Source organism: Thermobia domestica, chromosome 9, assembly GCF_964235325.1.
Source record: "Thermobia domestica chromosome 9, izTheDome1.hap1.1, whole genome shotgun sequence".
In the NCBI taxonomy this organism is placed as follows: domain Eukaryota; kingdom Metazoa; phylum Arthropoda; class Insecta; order Zygentoma; family Lepismatidae; genus Thermobia; species Thermobia domestica.
The window spans coordinates 62,400,148-62,421,573 of record NC_137462.1 but is presented as its reverse complement, the minus strand read 5'-3'; the positions used below and the strand labels follow the sequence as shown (position 1 = coordinate 62,421,573).

The 21,426-nt window shown below is 35.6% G+C and overlaps 1 protein-coding gene across 2 annotated transcripts in view; it reads right to left on the bottom strand.

Annotated features, from left to right (window-relative positions):
• Positions 1–21,426, bottom strand: part of LOC145694686 (uncharacterized) — a 64,986-nt gene that overhangs the window by 23,616 nt on the left and 19,944 nt on the right. For both annotated transcript variants that reach the window (XM_081771192.1, XM_081771193.1), the window contains exons 2-3: positions 21,280–21,340; positions 1,294–10,261 (exon numbers count right to left, since the gene is read on the bottom strand). In XM_081771192.1, coding sequence (XP_081627318.1) covers positions 1,294–10,060 — 8,767 coding nt within the window. In that variant the 5' untranslated portion in view covers positions 10,061–10,261; positions 21,280–21,340. The remainder of the gene's footprint in view (positions 1–1,293; positions 10,262–21,279; positions 21,341–21,426) is intronic.

Here is a 21,426-nt window from a genome sequence, read left to right as displayed (position 1 = left end):
GGAATAATGAAACGAAGATAAAGGTGCATAAAAAGAATGTCAAGGACTGTGATTCAGAAATTTACGGCTTTCCAAAACACGTATGTATTTCAAAATATTATTATTTTATAACTACGTATAACAACAAAATACCTGCTTTAAATTTAGATCAAGTTAGCCTGGACAAAGTGTGTATTTTGTCATAAAAATTTTTATCCAAAAATACAAGTTTCTTTTTTAACTACAGATTGCAATCAAAGTTGGCTGCTTGCTCACAACAGAACTGGAAGAACATGATTATATCTGTGTTTGCTGCGTAAAAGGTGTTAAGTCCAAAATGTTCTAAAAGTTTCAACTTAAAAATCTTTTTATAATACTTTGTGGGAAACAATTTATGGACAGATTTAAAATACTCTACACTTCGCCAGCAATGTAAAGCGTTTAATAAACGTTGTATTTTAAAGACTTTACACAAACATAAAATTTTCCAATACCAATCTTTGTCAAATGACTACGATTTATGATTTTTAGACAACACGTTTTACGCAGCAAACAGAGATATTCATTACAATTTCTATGATGTAATTACCAGCATATTGATACATAGTATGCAATTTGTTTTGGTTGGATCTTGTACATATTGGATGATTTTAATTTTTTTTCTCGTAAGTTTCATTATTGATATCGTTATTTAACTAGTTCTATGTGTCAATTGTTCATTGTGATGGTAACCAGGCGGGCTGTTCTGAACTATCATTAGCTCATCATATCGCACGCAATTCAAGTAATTGTTTGCACACGATTTGTCAGTAGTGATATAAATTCCACAATATCCAGTTTTCGTTTCCTATGCTGACTGAGGAAAATAGCCGCACAATTTTTCAAATTATGTCGGATACAAGACTTTTGGGCACAGCATTGGTAATTGCACACTTACTAACTATTGGATAATTCTCCAAATATAAGTTCATGCTATATTACATTTGAGGTAATTTAATTGGCATAGATAGATTCTTCTCGTATTATTTTCTCGAAATGTTTCAAATGATTTTTCATATTTTATAAATGAAGATTTTGTATACAATCTTACAGAGTTGCATGATTCATTATCAATAAATAAAAAAAAAAAAAAAAAAAAAGGAACAACCAAGTTACAATGATTATTTTCCTTTTATTTTGTATTTAATTTGGACTATACTACTAACTACCAACACTGTTTATACAAGAAATAATATTAAAGAACATCGTACTAGTATAATAAAATGTCTGATATACAGGTAAGTGTTAGAAAACTAATTGAAATAGTAAACTTACCTGAGTAAAATGATGATGATTTGGCCGATGAAACGGGAGTAGTTTTCATTTCTCTTTCTTCACAAGGTTCTTTCGCCAAAGTGTGTTGTAAAGAGTTGTTAAGTACAATGTCACTGGATAATCCTTCTACACTGGAAATACGGTGAGATTCTTCACTAGTGTTATTCTTCTGCGTTAATGGCTCTGGCACGCTCTCATCATCTTCCATTTGTTCATTGTGTTCCTGTTGGGCAAGAGATGACTGCTCCAGTTCTTTTGGCTTCATTTCACTTCCCTTAGGAATGTTTGATTTGTCAAGAACATCCTTCTTTTTATTAACTACAGCACTCGTACGTTCGTCACCAGAACACATTTTCAAATGATTCACTATTGTATTAACACCTCGCACAAACTTATTGCAATTCCCACACTTTCGTCCATTGATTTCACGTCTATGGGATCCGCGAATGTGTGCAGTGAATAATGACTCACTTGTTGTAGAGAATATGCAGTTATCACTAGTTGAATCTACACATTTTTTCTTATTGCATTTAAAGTATACAGAGTTCGGGAAACGTTTTGCACCCAATGACCCTATGCGTATTTCGACTGGAATGTTTGTAGGAACTTGAGGAGTTTTAATTTCTGTTTCAGGCACATATGTCTCATTGTCACAGGATTTCTTCATATCCTCTTCACTGGAAGACAATTTATTAGCTGAGCCGTTCTCAAACTTTTCCTGTTCCATTAATGGAACATTCAGTCGCTGCGATAAAAGCAGAATAGTTTTGGCCAGTTGTTGAGGAGGTTCATTAACATTAACATCAGGTACCTTTGACAAATCTGAAATTTCACTCTTATCACCTATGTTAGTAGCTTGTGTATTACCTGAAGACAACTGATTTTCCTCAGTCTCTTTCTCTTCACTGCTGTTGACGTGCGGATGTTCAAAGCCTCCAGACGCTTGGCTAACAACGGTAGATTCAGTTACAGACGATCTATCAGAACTCGAATCTCCGTCATCTTCTGTCTTTTTTGTTTTATCTTCAATAAACGGGCAAGACATAGGAGTGTCATGATTCACACTGTTTTCAGTCTTTGGAGTAGTGCTTGTTTCGCTAGAGATTTCACTGTCCTGGATGGCTGTTTCTTCAGAATTTTCATTTGAAGAAATTAATACTTTTGAAGCTATGTGCTCTATTACCTTCATATGATGCGAGATGTTCTTGAGAAAAGGGGTTCTTTGCCACGAAGCACTTTCTAACTCTGGTTCTTCTGGTTGGTGCCACATCGCTCTTGGCTGATCGTAATATGACTTCTTCTCAGAAGCATCTACGTCAAACTTTCTCTTTTCTGCTTTATAATCTACGCGTCGATTGCGATATGTAACGAACTTTAGTTTACTCGATGACGGTTTATCTTCAACTACTCGTTCTGTCGCGTCTCCATCAAATAAAACTGTAACATCTCGAACATGATTTGATGACAGAGATCCGGACTTTACATCATTCCTGCCAGTGCCCGTACAGCGTACTTTCTTTACACATTCAGACAATATCTCAGAGTTGTAGTTTCTACGTTCTTCATTCTTTGATTCATCATGCTTGAAATTTAAAATATTTGGAACTTTCGCTAAAGGCACATTATCACTAGAATCAGCATCTTTCATTATTCCACTACTTACTGAATTATATGATTGAATTGCTTCTGATTGCTCGACATTTCCACAGTCTAAATCCGGAACAGAAACAACTACACTAGAAAGTGTATGCTCGTTGTCGATGTCACTTCTTTTTACTTCTGCCGTTACTGAACTACATTCTGAATTTATTGCTTCTAGCTCAGTAACTTTGTTACTAGTATGATCAGAATTTGCGTCAGAAATTATACTCGATTTACTTGAGAGGGGTTCCTGTGTCAACGTTTTTTCAGTCAAGCAATTCGTTTCATTGTCTGATACAGAAACAGCATGAGGATTAGATAAGTCACTCGACTCATTTGATTCAGCATTCACTTGTTCCGTTTGTTCCATTGTTACGTCACTAAGTTTTGGAATTTCAGTGACAGATTCTGTCTCCATATCTGTCCCTTCAGTGCTTTCAACTGAACTACTACTATTAGAAATTACTGTTTCCTTGGACTGGTCTGATGTACTTAATTCATCGTTCTTTTTGTCATCTAAGTGTTTGGTATCAATCTCTGAAGCACATACTTCCATCTTTGTAATAGCATCTGATTCTTTCTGATCTCCTTCACATGATTTCAAAGAGCACAGCTTTGTTTCAGAAGCTGTCAGTAAGTCTGCATGGCTATTTGGTGTTGAACATTTCCTACTTCCAGCTAATGTTTTTCTAATTCTTCTTCTAACCGACATGGACGAAGCAGCTCTTTTGCGTTTTATAAATGAAGGGAAGTTAGGAAAAAACTTAGATCCAATGCCATATTTCCTACGCAATTCAGTCGAAATGGTATTCATACTTAAGATTGAAGAGTTCAAATACATTTTTCGCAGTACTTCTCTTGGAACTGCACTATCGCCAACGGGAATACTACATGTTAGCTTATATGAACATGCAGCATGCTTACATTTTGTGCATTGTGTAAGCTTCTCTTTTACGACTCCGTACGATTTTATACTTTTACGAGCTTCGAGCTTAGTTCCTGGCTCTAATACGTCCCTTCGTTTGCGCTTAACTTTTATTTTCGTTTTTTCACGAATCCCACTATCAATTTTCTTTGAATCAACACATGGTCGATTTTCCTCATTTACTAATTTCAGGATATTACTCTCAAGATTTACAGTATCCTCTTGGAGATGACATTTGCTATCAAGCACATCAAATTCTTTGACATTATGATATGTGTCATCTACTTGGTCTTCGCACATTCCTTCATTTTGCGCTTCATGTTTTACGTCATCAGATTCTTGTTTTTCAGAAGTTTTGTTAGCAGAAATTGCTGACAACTGAGTCACATCTACCTTTTCCTCTTCTTCGTTTTTACTAGAATTATTATGGTGCAGTTCAGAGGAACGTTCTTGTTGGTTCATTTCATCAACAGAACTTTCACGTTGAGTCACACTCGACAAACCTGAGAAAGTGATGATTTGTCTATCATCATCTTTAATTTCTAGTTTATCATGCTCTTCAATTTCTACTTTCACAACGATTTCCTGTTCACTTTGTTTCTGATTAAACACTCTTCTTTTACTCTTTCGAGACAAATTTTGCTTTGTAATGGCACGGACATCTTTGTTAATAAAGGAATCTTTGATATCTTGTTTCATACGTTCAAACCATCTTAGTTTCTTTGCTTTCTTTCGTGGTATTTTGCATTCATTTAGCTCTTCACAAGCTTCCACTTTCACAGGAATACTACCTTCCGCATCTTGCAATGATGAAGTTTTGTCTTCGTTGGTAATAGCTACATTACTTTCAGAACTATTCTTGAAGATCTTTCCAATTTCGCCTGATGAATTTTGGTCTCGTTGCAGATTCTCAAAGCCTGAAGCAGCCTCCGTGTGACTTGTTGGATTTTCCTTTTTTTCATTACTTTCCTGACTTGGGTCAATGATATTCTCTATTTGCTTTTTACTAGTAGATGTACTTTTCTCTACTGACCCTGTTTCTGCCTTCCTTTTTGCAGATAATACACTCTTTTGCTGTTGTGTAGGTTGAACATGTTCGTTTCTTCTACTTCTATATTTTCCATAAGTAGCAGCTTGCAATATCTCTTTACCTATAAATGAATCTTCGATAGCCTTCTGCAAACGTTGTAGTTCACGTGATGTTTTTTTCGCTACTTTTTGGTTATCAGCATTTTGGTATTGGTTTTTGTTACTGTTCTCACTGAAGGCATTGTTATCAGTTAAGGCTGTAGCAGTTCCAGTTGTTGTGGTTTTACTTTCATCTACTTTCAGCTTCTGCGATTTCTTTTTCTTGATTTCTTTGATTTTATTTTCAATAATGCATCTTTGTTTCCGCTGCTTGGGATTACTCGTGTCTTCTAGTTTGTTCACTTTGCGACTTTTCTTATAACCTAGAGCTTTAAGGACACCCTTACCAATAACCGAATCCTTAAGATTGTCTTGTACTATCTTCGACTGCAATTTGGATTTGACCGGTTTCCTACGTTTTACACTTTCATTATTCTGTTGTTCCGTGGTATTATCATCCTGTTCTTTGAAACTTTCTGTATTTGTGAAGTTCTCAGAATCTTTTGTTTCTTGTAAATTTATATTCTCTTGTTTGACTTTCTCAGTAGATTGACATGTGGAAGCTGTGTCGCTTCTTTCCAATGCTTCGGATATCACAAGGATTTGCTCTGATATGTTTTTAGTCAAAGTATCTTCTTCTATACTTTTGCCACCTTTGACTTGTTTCAGTTTTTCTAAACGCTTTACTAGATTTTGTCTTTTGCCCTCTTTTCTTGCTTTTACGTTCAAAGAACGTTCAACCTTCTTACCCACATTTCCATCAGTATCCTTCTCGCTCAATTGATTCACTGAAGTCTTGTCCTCATATCTGTCCACGAAAACTACAGTTTGGTCTTCCACCAACTTTTCAGCTTCAAAACAACTGTTCTCCTCCTTATTCACTGTACTGATAGTTGAAATACATGTAGAGTCTTCTGCAGTTATTCGCTGCTTTTTCCTCGTCCGTGTTGTGCTAAGATGAATATCAGCAAGAACTTCGTCGCCAATAAAAGAGTCCTTCAGATCGTCATGTAGAGCTTCGAGGAAAGTTTTCTTCTTTCGAGAGCGTTTTATTTTAGTACTGTTCATACTGTAGTTATCTGAAATGTTATCATCGTTTGTTTTTTTCTGGGAATGTAACTCTTCCTTTAACACTAGATCAGTAGAGACAGCATTATTAGCTGCAGAAACGCTCTTTAGACTCTCAACAGATTTACTGTCTTCTATTTCAGACTTTTCTGTAGAATCCAACGGCTGGTCTGACGAATTCGGAACTCTGTTGCATTCCTCCTCCATACGAGATATTGAATGTAAATCACCGGAGGTAACGTTTTTATCACTTGATTCTTTGGATATTTCACTTGTTCCTTTTATCTTAGAGTCTTCCTTTTTAGCAACAGGTCTAGTGCTTCGGAAGTTTCCACTACTTCTCGACCGTCTAAGGCCGCTATTCTTAAGAACTCCTAAACCTAGAAATGAATCTTTAAGGTCTTGTTGCAACTTATTTACTTCTAAACTCTTCCGTTTAGACTGTTTCAATTTCGAAGATTTATTTTTCAACTTCCTGTTGCTAATACTTTTATCCTCAGATTTAACTTTGCTTGATTCAGTGACATTTTCAGGATTCGAAATTTTCTTTGTTAGCTTTGGTTGTTTCTGATTAGCAATAATAGGTTTCGTTTTTTGTTTTTTCTGATGGAACACTACACCTCTCTTCCAGTAAAAACGTCTCCTTTGTTTAGCAAATTTAAACACTTCACTTTGTTTCATTTGCCGGTTTACTTTCCCTTTCTGTTTTCGTTGCGCTGTTTTGCATTTATTCACTTTATTTGAGAGCTGCAAAGAAGAACACTCCTTTTTCTCTTTATCTTCATTCTCAGATTTGCAATTACATTCCGTCTTGTTTGTATCATCTGGGTGTTCCTGTTTTTCTGATTTTGCAATCTCCTTTTCGTCGTCCACTTTCTTAAGATTTTCCTCGGATGACTTCTGTTTCCTTCCTGATGTAGTTGAGCTACACTCCAAGTTCTTCAATCGACATATTCTAAAGCCAGTCACCTTCAGAACTTCTTTGCCTATAAACGAATCTTTAAGATCCTTCTGAAGACGTTCCAATTCTGAATTGGCTGCCTTCTTACTCTTTATGTTTGGAGTTTTTTTCTCCAAGAACTCTTTATCCTGATCAAGTTTTGCACATGAAGCTTTAGAAATTCCATCCTCCTGTTGTTTTTTCACATTAGCTTTACTGGCTTCTATTTCTGTAGGCTTCATTCGACACTTCCTGTAGCCAGTGACCTTGAGAACTTCTTTGCCTATAAAAGAATCTTTGAGATCTTGCTGAAGACGTTCCAAGGACGTTTTAATTTTACGCCGTTCCAGGACTTCACTATCACGTAGCTTATTATCAGAATATTTCATAGATTCTATCTGTTTTTCATCTACTATGTCAGTCTTTTCTACGTCACTTTTTTCTGCTTTCGTCATTGTTACGCTTGTCACTACATTCGATTTATCTTTTGCTGCTTTTGGTGTTTCTTCGCTTTTATTAGTCTGACGTATCTCTCTGGCTTTTCGTTTACATTGGTCTAGTTTTCTTTTATCCTTTGTAGATTTCACTAAAGACCTACCAAGCTTAGCTTCCAAATTTTTATTGCGAATTGCACTTTTGTTCTTCTCTACCAAGTCATTTTTCAACTGTTTCACTTCAGCTAACAAGGTTTCTTCCTTTTCTAAGAGAAGTTTCGACACTTCTTGATCTGATAAATACTGTTTCGTTTTCGACTGATGCAAATATCTTGTGCTTGGACTTTCTTCACGACACACAGTCTTGTCATTTTTATCCAAAGGTTTTATTGACAACCCTTTATCGGCAACCTGCTTACTATTTGCAATGTATGGTTCCTGTTTTCCCGTCTTCTTCGTATCACACTGCTTTCCTTTCTTATGGTCCTCTTTGAGATTTTCATGTTTCAAAGGCTGTAAATGGCTTATATTGTTACTGTCCACTTTCTCCTTCTTCACGCTATTCTTTCGAGGTGAATCACATTTCTCTTTCAAACTATTATTCTCTACATTATTTCCAGTTTTGTGAACAAGTTTTGGTTGTTGATGTTTCTCTGCTTGAGATGTAGTAGAAGTCTTAGGTGCGATTTTCGAGGTCACTTCATTTCCATGTTTCGGTGGGTCTTTGAGCAAATTATCACATTTCTTTTTCTTTGTCTTATTCTTGGCTTTACTTTCACCTTCGTTACTAGACAAATTACCATTCTCACTATCATCATCAGCTTCATTGTCTGACGTAGATTCCATAATCTTAAGAATCTTCTCAAATTTTGAAGGTTTCACAGTTCGTCGAAGTTCCTCAAGCAAATCCTGCTCAGATTCTTCTCCCGCAGTCATACTTTGAATCGATTTTTTGAATAGTGATTCAATCACTTGTTGAATCAACTTTTGTTTGACGTTAATATCTACTTTGCTCTTTGTTTCTTTATTACTTTTATTCGGTGAAACATCTTGTTTTTTATCCATGCTATTTCCACATTGACTTTCGTTTTTCGGATCTGGATTACTTTTTGAAGTTTGTGGTGAAAGAGAAGATGATGATGAACAAGGCTTCGTAGGAGAACTACATTTTGGAATTGTGCTTGTTCCTTGAGATTTCAATGGAATATTTTCACATTGTTTGTCAGTAGAAACAGATACCTCACTTACATTTCTGTTTTCTGATTCAGGATTCTCCTGAACAGTGGGCTCTACACTAGGATTGGGTTCTTCATCTAATGACTTAGGACTGTCAACTTTGGAACTAGTCTCTCTTTCGAATCTCCAATTTCTATCGTTATGATTATTATTTGGTCTCGGGAATGAATGTGTTTCATGTGTGTAAGACCTAGCTCTTTCCGAAAATTTAAAAGATTTCATTTTATGATCAAAATTTGAAAGCGCTGCAGGTCCTAGATGATTTGGTTTCTGAAATTCGACTTGAGGTAATGCTCCACCAGAACAATAGGATGAAGACACAATGCTCGTTACGTTTACTTGATGATGTACAACGTCCATTGAACCGCTATTGAAAGGATACGAATTAGATGCCAGTACATTTGTAGATGGCCTTCTTGCTCCAGTTATTTCATTATATGACCCAACATTCTCGACTACCGTTGTTGAGACCACTCCAGGTTGTGACTGATGTATATGTCTCTCAATATTCGTTGTGTTGTTCGAAACAAGTCTTGACGAAATCACATCTCCAGTATCTCGTAAATGGTTGTAAGGAAAAGTACTAGTGATAAACCGTTTCTGTCCGGTTTCCATCGAACTCGATGCTTCAGACAAAGCTGAGCTATTAGGAACTTGTGCTGTTTGGTTAACTGGTTGCCTTCTGTGAAACAATTGGTTTGCCTGGTTTACTGTGCCCTCAGTTCGTGGATAAACCCGAAGGTCTTGTGAAGGAGTTAGAGACGGTCGAGTTCTGGGGAAAGACTGACAAGGATGATGTGTCAACTGTGAAGCTGTGTGGGAAACTGGTCTGATTCTTTGAAAATCCGGACGTGTGTGAGGTACTACACTTTCAGAATAAGATGGACTACGAGGAACACTTTCAGAATACGATGGACTGCACGGAATACTTTCAGAATAAGATGGACTGCAAGGAATTTGGTATGACGGTTGAGCAACTGGCCGCATCATGGAAAAACCTGTTGCTGATTGAGGTGCTTTATTTCCCATGTTAATGGAAGGTGTTCGGGTTCTAGAAAAAGGGTGTGGCACACCGTATGGCACATGATGCATTAATGCATTTACAGGTGGGTCAGGCAGCAATGGAGGGCGATTAGTCAGCAGTGGAGGACGGTTTTGTTTAAATATCTGGCTGTTTTCTGCATCTGAGAGAGGCCTAACTCCTTGACTAAGTCTGTGAGGTCCTATTGAATTGTCTGGTGGATCTAGATTATTGCCAGTAAATCTTGTCTGTGTCACCGAAGAATCTGACGACACTTCAGTGCTCTGATGAGCGCGCGACATCAGCCTTGGATCTCTGATGTTAGGATTAATGTTCAAAGTGGAACTAGAAATCTTTCCATCATTGGTCGACATGGTTCTTATTGACTTAAACGTTCTTTGGATACTTAATAACCGTTTCACATTATCAGAATGCCTAAAATCTGTTCATCACCAGTCCAACTTAACACATAAACTTAACTAATTTAATGCAGTTATTAGCTTTCTTTCACAGCCGCTTTACCTTTTCTTTATATAAAAAAAAGTGCCGCGTCAACACCACACTATGTGAAGTCCCTAGAATAAATAATAAAGAATTTTTAATGTATGCATTATTTTAAGCTAGAAACACATTTAATAACAGTCAAGAAAAAGCATATTCAACATTATATATACTGAAAATTGCGATTTAACTTTCTTCTACTCACAAACGCACTAATACATGAATAATCTGTCGGTCACCAGCAGCTAGGGCGAATTTGCAGCGATATAATAAACTTATTTTTCAGATACCTTCAAATCAAATCTATATTTCAAAAGATGTGTGCACAATAAAACCCGTAAAACGCAAATTCAAGAATATAATTAAGGAAAAAGATGTCACTAAAAATACCTTGTTTAAAAGAATTAAAATTATGTTATCACAGAATGAAAACTTTCTAACCTTTACAACTTTAGAACCTTATGAAAGTGTCTTTGCAATAATGGTCAAACATTCATTTAAATCATTAGCCAGCGAAAACAAGGCATCCTTCTCAGTAATTCCTTTAGTCACTGATTGTAAAATTGAACGAAATTCATTGTAACACAGAAAATGAGCTGAATTTATTCTGAGTTTAACATCCCTTTCAGCAGCGTGCTTTTCTTTAAGTTAGATCTAAGTGTACTCTAATGTATCCACCCATTCCAACTTTTCAGGGAAAATAAAGTGCACAGGATGCAGCGACAATTGATGGTGCATGTACATCCTACATATCCGCTTAAGTTTCTATATCTCGCCTGCACAAATCAATATATCCTGTGTCAAGGAAATATAATTCTGAAATTTACAGCTCCTTTCTGCTAGTACTAGTTTTGCCCAAGTGGGCTCAGTTCCCTTAAAAATCAAATCTTCACCACGAAAACGCGCCGTGCGATACTTTGCTTTTGTTCCGCGAGTTTTTAGCCGAAAAAATATTCCAGTCTGTCCACATTCGCTATGCTCTCCAGATATAGCACCATACAACTTCTGTTTCTTCCTAAAAATTAAAACTGTGCTTACAGGAAGACGTTTTGACACCATTCATGACATTGAGAAGGGCACGACAGAGCAGCTGAACGCCTTTCCAAAGGAAGCCTTTCAGAAATGCTTCCGGTCATGGATTCAACGTTAGGGGAAATGTATGCTAGCCAAAAACTAAGGACAGTACGTGAAGAAGATTTAATCAAATATCATGTAAGCTTATTACTTTGTTTCTAATAAAATTACTTATCGTACTTTTTCATCACACCTCATATTATATATACAGAGTGTATCATTTATCTTGAAAAGCTCTAATAACTTTTAACCTTAAAAATAATAATTATTAATAATAATAATAAAAGAATTTGAACCATGCAAATCAAGGTTGGCTGGTTTAAACCAAGGTGGTTTTTAAACCAGTTTTTTTTTTAAAAGTTAACAAAAAAAACGAAAAATGCTTTAAATCATATGAACTTCATGGTGACATCTCTACATATAAAACCATCTGAATTACTTTTATCTCCTTTTTACCTTTTAATCAAGGCGTCCCGTGTTCAATTCTTGGTTGAACCATAACCCTTCTTTCAAGTGTAAACCAAGTAGCGGTTTGGATGTCACTTTAAGTGAAAGTCTTCTTGATAACCTCGGTATTACATAAGGATGTTAAACCTAAACATACGAAACGAAACCAAATTTTTCTGCTTGCCTGTTGTTTTATAAAGAAGCCAAGGTTGCTTAAATATATTGATAGAAATTGGTAAAATTTATCGACTGCCTACGTAGCTCTGAACATTAGCCTGGATTGGACTCTTTCAGTTTTAATTTTATTCAATGATATTTGTATAGTAAATTTGTAATTTAACCCCTCATTTCTAACGTACTGATTATGATACGTTGACTTTAAAATTTTACATACCAAGCAATAACGGTATTTTCCCAATGGCAAAGGCGGAAGTTTCCCGATCCCTGTATATAATGGTTTCACTTGTGCAACTGTTTATCTTTTTGTCCTTGTGAAGTGACTCTTGACGATTATATTACAAGTATGTAAAGATCAGTACAACATATTTTTGTCAGGAATGCTTCGTGAGTGAGTTGTCAGACTCATTGTATTTGTGGCCAATTAGTTCCGGTGTCGAGTTCAAATGGAGGACAATTTCTCTCGGATGTAAGCCGAGAAGCGGTTTGAATTCCGCTTTAAGCTTATGTGACTTCTTCCAGCATAATCCCGTTCTTGCATAACATCAAGAAGAATCAAATTTATTTCTGTCCCTATGTAATATAAATACATAGAGCAAATTATTTAAACCAAAAAGCCCGGTTAAAAAAAAGTAAAAAATTTTGTTTGTTTCGAAAAAGAAACATGGTTTTTGCCAACCCTGATGCAAATACATGGTAGGGTACATTGTTTGATATACTCTTCAATACCACCAGATTAATTGTGTTGCGAACCTAACATAAAATTGAGTTTTATTAAGTAGCACCACTCAGGTTATAACATATTTCAAATTTATATATTAAACAAAATATGGAATACTACATTTATTGCTCAGTGTTGCAAACTAAGAAAGATAAAGCATCAGAAACCTCGAAAAATAAATAAATTTTGTAAGCCTCTACGACAGTAATAATATAAGGGAGACGAACGGCCCATTCATGTTCACAGTGTCCTTAGTGTTGAATACTATGGTCATGATAGCAGATTATTTTGAATAAATAGGAACGAAGTTACAAAAGATAGAAAAAAAAAATATACTTCTTTCAAAAAAAGTGCTCAATATAGGTACGTGGTTAGTTTTCAAAAGACGCTAAGATTATATTACTGCAATAGCAATTTGTTACCTCAAACCGTTCCGGATATAAGATAATGATTGGTAAACTTTGCAACATTGCTCAAAAAGCATGTAATCGGGAGATTTTACTGTAAATATAACTACCAAAAACAGTTAGTGTAATATATATGGTTAGTCCAAAATCGCGAAAAAGCCAAATTTCAACAGGCTCTATTTCGAATTCCAGAAACTGTGGATGGTGATCCATATCAGCGTAAAGGAAGCCACACATACACAATCCAAAAGTGCATACTTCGTCAATTTTCGATAGGTGTACAAGGGTTATTTCCTACAGGGTGTAATTCTCAGACATGCTTTTAAGAGTTTTCAGATATACCCTGATTTCAAGGAGGGTCTAAAGTAGGCAGGAAGTAAGCCTTTACAACAATGGATATCCATGATTTTTGTGTTCGGAATAACGTGTGATGCGATGTATTTCGTCACGGTATATTTTACGTTTTCTTCATTTATAAGCGTGAAAGAAAACAATGCAACATGCGTTTTCCCGAGTACGAGAGACAGTGCTGCTGACGATCCTTAACACTTCCGACATCGCGCCAAAGGATTCCGTGTTCACTGATATCAAGGCTTATCGTTTGCCTACTTTGGACCAATCATAAAGTCAGAGCATATCTCAAAATTTGGTTGATGCCATGTCCGGGAATTTCACCCTGCATGGAATACTCTGTACACCCATTGAACATTAATGAAATATGCATTTTTGAATTGCGTATGCGTGACTTCCTTTACGCTGATAATGACTACCATCGAAAGTCTCTCGAATTCGAAATAGGGCCTCTTGAAATTTGTTTTTTTCGCGATTTTGGACAGCCCTAGATCTGAAACTATGCACTTTTCCCCACAGGTCCATATGACGTTTTTCTTTTATTTTAATATAAGGAATCAGCCCCTACAGTTTGTTGGTATAGTTCATTATATATATATATATATATATATATATATATATATATATATATAAACTAACATTCTAAAAATTTTACATAACTACGCCATTTCAAGTAGAATAACTATCTCTACCCGTTATTCATATTTCTAGAACGATTTCAGATATCAAATTGGTGTAAACGGCACTTTGATCTCTATGTCTATTGGAAACCATCTGTGTGATTAAGCAATATTTATCTAAGCACTTTTCCGAAATAAACTCACTCGAAAAAAAAAAAAAATAATAATAAAGTTCAGTTCACTGTAACTTCATTTCCATTAATTCGAAACACCTCATATCATGATCGTAGCACTCAACACTAAGGTACTTTGAATGTGCATTGCTCCGTCCGTTTCACTGGCGTTATTGCTGTTCTAAGAGAGCTCCAAATTTGGATGTTTGTGATACTATAGCGTCATCCTAACTTTGAAACAGTGATCCGTAAGTATCCTATTGTGTATTTTCGTTTAATATATAGATTTGAATTTATAATAACATGACATACGGGTAGTACCATTTTAAGAAAAAAACGTAACTTTATATTGGTTAGGCAAATCTTAATCTGGTGAATTGCAGAGTACGTCAAACAACGTCCCCCTATCGATATTCGCATACTGCAAAATTTCAACTTTTTTTACTTTCAATATCCGGTCCAGTTTATATATAAATCAATGTACTCATTTCCCCATATACTCAAACACAAACCAGCCCTCCCCGCGGGTTTTCTGGTAAGCGCGTCTTTTCGTGCACGGGATCCAGGATTTGATTCTCGGCGAGAGCGCACTGAAATTTCAACGCATTACAGTGATTCGGATCCCACTTTCTAGTTCCACGTTTTATGTAGTTTCGGTCTTGAATAGGGACGCTGAACTTCAACAAACAAACAAGTTGAACACCAGAAAAACAAGAATTCAATTACTAGAATTTTTTTTAAATGAAATGAAATCTTTCAGTTTAACGTCCCTAACCTACGGGAGACGGATGATTAAGGTAAGTGAAGATGATGGAAGAACTGGTGGAATGTGAAAGTGGGAGGAAACGGGAGGAAGCCGAGAAAACCCACGGACACGATGTTGTCCACCACACACTTGCTTGGCGAGGATCGAACCAGGTTCCCCACACATTAGAGGTAAGCGCTCTACCACTGAGCCACCTGCTCTCTCTCTCTACTAGAATTAATAAAAGGAAGATCTTGAAGACATATCTAGCACTTTGTAGAAAGTTGTTGTAAATCATAACAATGCTAGTATCTTCATATACAAATTACATTTTAACAGTTTTGCCTCAAAGAAACTGAAAATTAAAAAAAAAAATAAAATAAAACCGAAATAAATCTTTAAACCATACGGGGCCCGGATTTAAAAAAAAATCTTTCAAATTTGTCCCGTATACTTCTTTCTGGCATGGACATCAAAAGAATATATGGCATATTTTGGCAATCTTCACACATACAGAATCCGTCTGAGTTGGATCAATATTTTATTTTACTAAAACGAAGTGACGCTCTAGCACTCCTGAAATAGTATGTTTCTGATATTTATTGAAATTTGTACTTTTGTCGACAAGTGGATATATTACGATATGTTTTCGTTGAAATTAAAGATCTGCTTTTATGACCGCAATTTACCCAAACGGCGGTACACTAAAGGATGTCAAAGATATACGAATCTTTATCTACAAATTTATTTATATTTAGTAGCTTACTACTAATGATTTAAAAAAATGCTACACAGAAAAACTTATTGTATTCATTCCAATTTGATTTATTTCCATTTGAGAAATCCTCGTTTCCCTATTTGGCAATTAAAGCTCTGTTAGGAAACCCATAATAATGAATTTGGAAGACGAATCCTGTTTGCCGGCCATGATGAATCTACAGAAAATTCATCAGTAATTTACAATGGTAGTCAACTCAACTTACCACACTGTTTATTAGTTTTCTACCGGCCACTTTTGTAACACGTGTACTCTTTATCCGACTTAGCACACTACTTGAAGAAAATAATTTGATATAAATTGGAGAACTCTTTATCCTTAAAAGTTAAGATACAAACATATTCTTATAATTTCTGTTTTAAAGAGTTCTCTGCAATTATGTTATGTACACCAGGTACACTCATGTCCAAAATGACTGTCGCATATTTATAACTGTCTTCTTGTAACAATATAATTTGATAATGATATTGCAGGGTACTTTTAATACTGATACTATGTGTATAATCGGGAAATTTATATTTGTGGTAAATTTCATAGGAAAAGAATTATAAATACGAAAATTAGAATGACTAAAACAAAATGTTGTTAAATGGACAAGAAAGTTTTATTTTCGTTTTATTGTTCTTATTTACTGCTCTTTTGACATGAAATTTGCCACATACATGTCTTTGCCGATTACACACATTCTAACGTTATAAGAAATACTGGGCGAATTCGTTATCAAATTAAATTCCTACAACATATTTATAGACATGCGACAATAATTTTGGACATGAGTGTACCTTGAGAATTAAAAGGTACAAGAGAATGAATAATTTACATATAAAAGATGATTACCTTAAATCATCAGCTTGCTTTACTGTATTTCCCATTTTTTATATTAAATGGAAAATATTGATTTTTACAAACTTCTACTCTACTATTTTTGTAATTGGCTTACCAGCGTTTCATCAGTATTATTATTGATTTTCCCAATTGCATAATTTAAACTGCAATGTTTCTTGGGTAATTTACATTCATGGCATATTCTTATTACGTGACACAAACATACAAGTTTATTGACGTTTCATGCCAAGGTCACGTTCATGGTAATTACATTTGGATCTACAAGTTCCATAATGTTTTATAAATAAATAACAGTATAACCAAATACAGAGCCTAACGTAATTTCATAGTCTTTGCTTAAGTAACTCACACAAACGTAATATTATGGAGCACTGGTGGCTCAGTGCTAGAGCTGTCATCTCTGGAAAGTGGGGTCCCTGGTTCGATCGGAACTCTCGGCAAGTGGGCTTTGTGATGACAAGCACCGTGTTTGTGGATTTTCTCAAGATTCTTTCACCTATATGATATATGGGTAATTCCATACCAAATCACCTAATCTAAAATGTAAAAGTTGTATACCCATATTTGACTTTCTTAATTTGTTTAATATTGAAACTAGCCCGCCACAAGAGTTCAACAATTGTTTTGTTATATTATTATTACTGTCTCAAAAACTACTTGACTTAGAAGCTTGAAACAAAAACCAGTGCCCTCTACACAAAAAGCACCGCATTTCATCTTATATACCTAATTTTCCCTTCTTGTACATTAACATCATAAAATTAGCTTCAGCACTGAAACTTACAAATTTCAATTTTTGCATCAGTATTTTACAGTTAAAGGAAGAAAGGTCAGCTCTAATAACAAGGTTCTAGCTGTACTTGGTTTTAAGAAGCTTTTCCAATATATATATCGAATACGGGACCACTTGCAAAGATGACAGCGTTAGCGACTATGCTAGCGGGACCACTCGCTCCATAAGAGTTACTATACTTACGCACAGCATGGTTTGAAAGAGCTTCCAACGAGGATACATGAAAATCAAACAAAAGTATTCACAACGACAGTAAAAAGAAGAGACTGAAAGAAAAACTAAAAACGAGACGAGAAGTTTTGCGTCATTACCAGCCTTTTAAATGTTAATGAAAATGATAGTCAATCACTACCAATATATACGAGGGGGGACCCAAAAGAAACTGGATTGAAAGAGCGCTGCCGTTCCTAGGCGTAGTGGAGAATTCTTCTACTAGGTGGGTCTAGTAGCGACCTTCCCAGATCAGTTGGCCAAGCGGCGTCTGCGTAGGAGGTTAACATTTGATCGTATTATTGTTTTTCTCAACTGTTCTCATTTGCCGCCTGCGAAATCGTTATGGCAGATTCAAAGGCACAAGGAGTGTGTTTGCTTCCTACTTGGAAAATCGGAAACGAAAACTTACCAAATGCTTCAACAGGCTTTCAAGAAGGATACTATGAACCGCACACAATTTTTTGAGTAGTTTGGGCGCTTTAAGTATAGTGAGATGAGTGTTGAAGATCATGCTCGTTCTGGCTGCTCTTCATCATTTCCAAACGACGAAAACATCGAACAAATCTGCCCCAAAATCAGCGAGGATCGTCGTTTCATGATCGATGATATTTCAAAACAGGCAGGAGTGAGTTGGAGCTCGTGCCAGCGTGAGGCTTTGCAAATGATACATGTTGCCGCTAAGTTTGTTTCTCGCCTGCTCACAGAGGATGAAATCATTCGTCTGAATTTGAGCCAAGACTTGAAAAATCGGATCGAAAGTGATCCAAACTTTTTGACGAACATGATGACATTTTCCGAGAATTAAACAAAATCTAAAAGGAAAATATTTTGATGGTGTAAAGGCTGTAAAAAGAACTTCGCAGAGCGCATTGGACGATATAAAAGTTCCAGTGTTTCAGAGGTGCTTCAAACAGTAGGAAAGAAGATGGGAGAAATGAATCGCATTTAATGGAGAGTACTTTGAAGGAGACTGAAAGAATTTTGTAAAAAATTTAATAAATTATTTTTTTTAGAACGAAAGTCCGGTTTCTTTTGGGTCCTCCCTCGTATATATAAAAAATAAGATGTATTTATCTGAAGTTCTATTTCGGGGACGTTTCAAGAAACATTTCTGTAAGTCAAACATCATTAGTATATCCTGCACATATAACGAAAACAGCTAAGAACATATAAATATCGGTTTGATCTTTTCCGTTTCGAAACTTTGTAACAAATTTTGGAATTTCAATTATTTAATATCGAGCTTTATATCAAAATAACCGAAATTCTGAAATATATGCTATTATGGAGTCTAAAGAGAGGAAGGAAAAAAGTGAGTAAGGTTTATAGAAGTCCATCCCCATTTCAATGAAAGTAAAGGAACGTATTTCTTCAAATAAGCCAATCAACTAAAAATAAAAAAGGAGATATAAGTGCTCTTTCCAAGTGCAAGTGCTTCTTTCTATGGAAACACAACAGGTAACTGTGTAAGGTCAGCTAGTGGATTTTTTTAAGTAATATGCACTCAAATACAAAGGTATAAGAGATGTACAGAAAAGAATTATCAAGTGACTGAAGAAAAATGCAATTTTATAAGTCTTAGTCATTTTTTTAAAAGTGCCATACTACCGAAAGACTGATCTTTGATGATTTTTTTTTTTTAAATCTTAGAATGAAGGAAAACCTAACATCTTAATAAGTAAGAAAACAAGTACAATTTGGTGCATGGGGGACCTGGGTTCGATTCCTAGTGGGAGAGCACTAAATGAATTACGATTGTTCTGATTTAATTTCAAACTGTAGGGCCACGTCTAATATAGCCTCGACGCTAAATTCAATAAACAATCTAACAATGAATTCACATTTCATTGTTCGCTACATAACAGTGATGCTATGTGACCGAAATAGTTCGCGTGCTATTTTTTTTTTTTTTTTTTTTTTTTTTTTTGACTGTATCGTTAGATTTGATTCTCTGTAGAAGCACAAAATTTTAAGTTAATCAGAAATATAGGAGTTCGGAACCGATATACATCACACGATTAAAATGCATTCATTGTTGTTGGTAGAGTGTAATGAAGGGAACTGATGCTGAGTTGAAGATTAACGCTCCTTTCCATTACCGAGGCTATGTACGACACAGACCTAAAGCTTAATGTGGAATCTGAACTACACGAGCTCCCATCAGGAGTAACTCAGCCCACGACGAGGTCGCTAATCGTTTCCTCATGAGGAAGTTCTATAGGAAATTTAGTTTACTGAAGATGTTCTATAATTATTAATTTTCATATAATAATTTCACTTAACAACTATGTAAGTAGTTCTTTAATTATTTTTATAATTGTATCTTTTGTTTGCATATGAAGAATAAACTAAACTTCAAATGCTTTAACTCCTTTAATGTAAACCTTGTTTCAGTAGTTTCTTCTGTTATTTATTTATTTTATCTTTCGATAGAAGTGGTTGCTTTTGATAGAACTTAATCTAATTAATATGTAAGTTAGTTTTGAAGAAAATGAAATTTAAACTACACTGGAAATTATTTAAATAAATTTTTGTTAGCAACAATAAACTAATTCCATGCCTTTTGTTTCGGAAAAAAGTAATGACCAATCAGAATCTATCATCATCATCATCATACACTGTTCTTTATACATTTAATATAGACAGTTGGTTGGTTGATTTAGAAAATGAAAATGAAATCTTTGAGTTTTACGTCCCACGGTTATGCCGGTTAGGCTAAAGGAGACGGTGATGATGAGTAATGAATGAAATGGTGGAATGAAGAAAGTGGGAGGAAACGGGAGAATCCCTAGAAAAACCACGCACGCGGTGTTTGTCCACTACAAAGTTCACTTGGCGGGGGCTGGGATCGAACCCGGGACCCCAAGTACCAGAGGTGAACGCTCTACCACTGAGCCACCGCGGCCCCCTTGGTTGATTTATAGTATCCTCAGCACCGAGGCTATATGAGACGTATATCTATAGTTAACGTGAAATCCAAATCATATGAGCTCTACCCGGGAACCGAACTCGGGTTTCCCGTGGGGCACGGTGACTACTCAGTGCTAGATATCTTAGCTCTGGAGTATGGAGTCCCTGTGGTGGACAACATCGTGTAGTGATAAGTTTTCTCGGAATATTTATCTCACATTCTCAGTTCAATTATTCTTCCATCATTATTCTCTTGCCTTAATCATCCGTCTCCTTTAGCCTTTCGTTAAATTGAAAAGATTTCATTTCAGTTCAGAAGACAGGTATGCTAAACATATAAGACACACTCCCAAAAGAAATCGAAAAGCAAATGCGAAAAGTACGAAATCTGACTGAAACAAATGAAAGAAAAATACCCGTTAGGGATTCTTTGATCTCGAAACTACCATAACACTTTCACTCACGCGAAGGATATCTGTACCTGTTTCTATATGTATATCAAGTTTTCCAAAATCACCCTAGATGTCAAGGGTCATTGTGAAGACGTTTTCGCTAGAAAATCATCTACAGACGCATTCCCTGAGAAGAGAAAAATCTTTTAATGAGGCGCGTCTATAGACGCTTTCCTCAATTCATGGTCGACAGCGGAGCTCCCTACTAAAAGATTCAATCCCTGTTGTGCTGTGTTCTTGCCATGACGTTTATAGTAATGGAACTGCAGTACACATGATAATATAGAAATACCACAAGGAGCTAACGTCTTATGTGTTATTAACAATTGAATCAATAAACAAATTAATCCTACAACAGATGAATCTATTAATAAAACACACTTACCGAAATAAGCCTATCTTTGTCGTTTAGCTCACTCCAACGCTGACTCTGGTTCATAATTTACCTATTAAAAGTAAAATTAAAGGATTAAGATACGTTATGACAATAGACAATAAAATACTAATATAACGTAACGTAACCTAATCTATT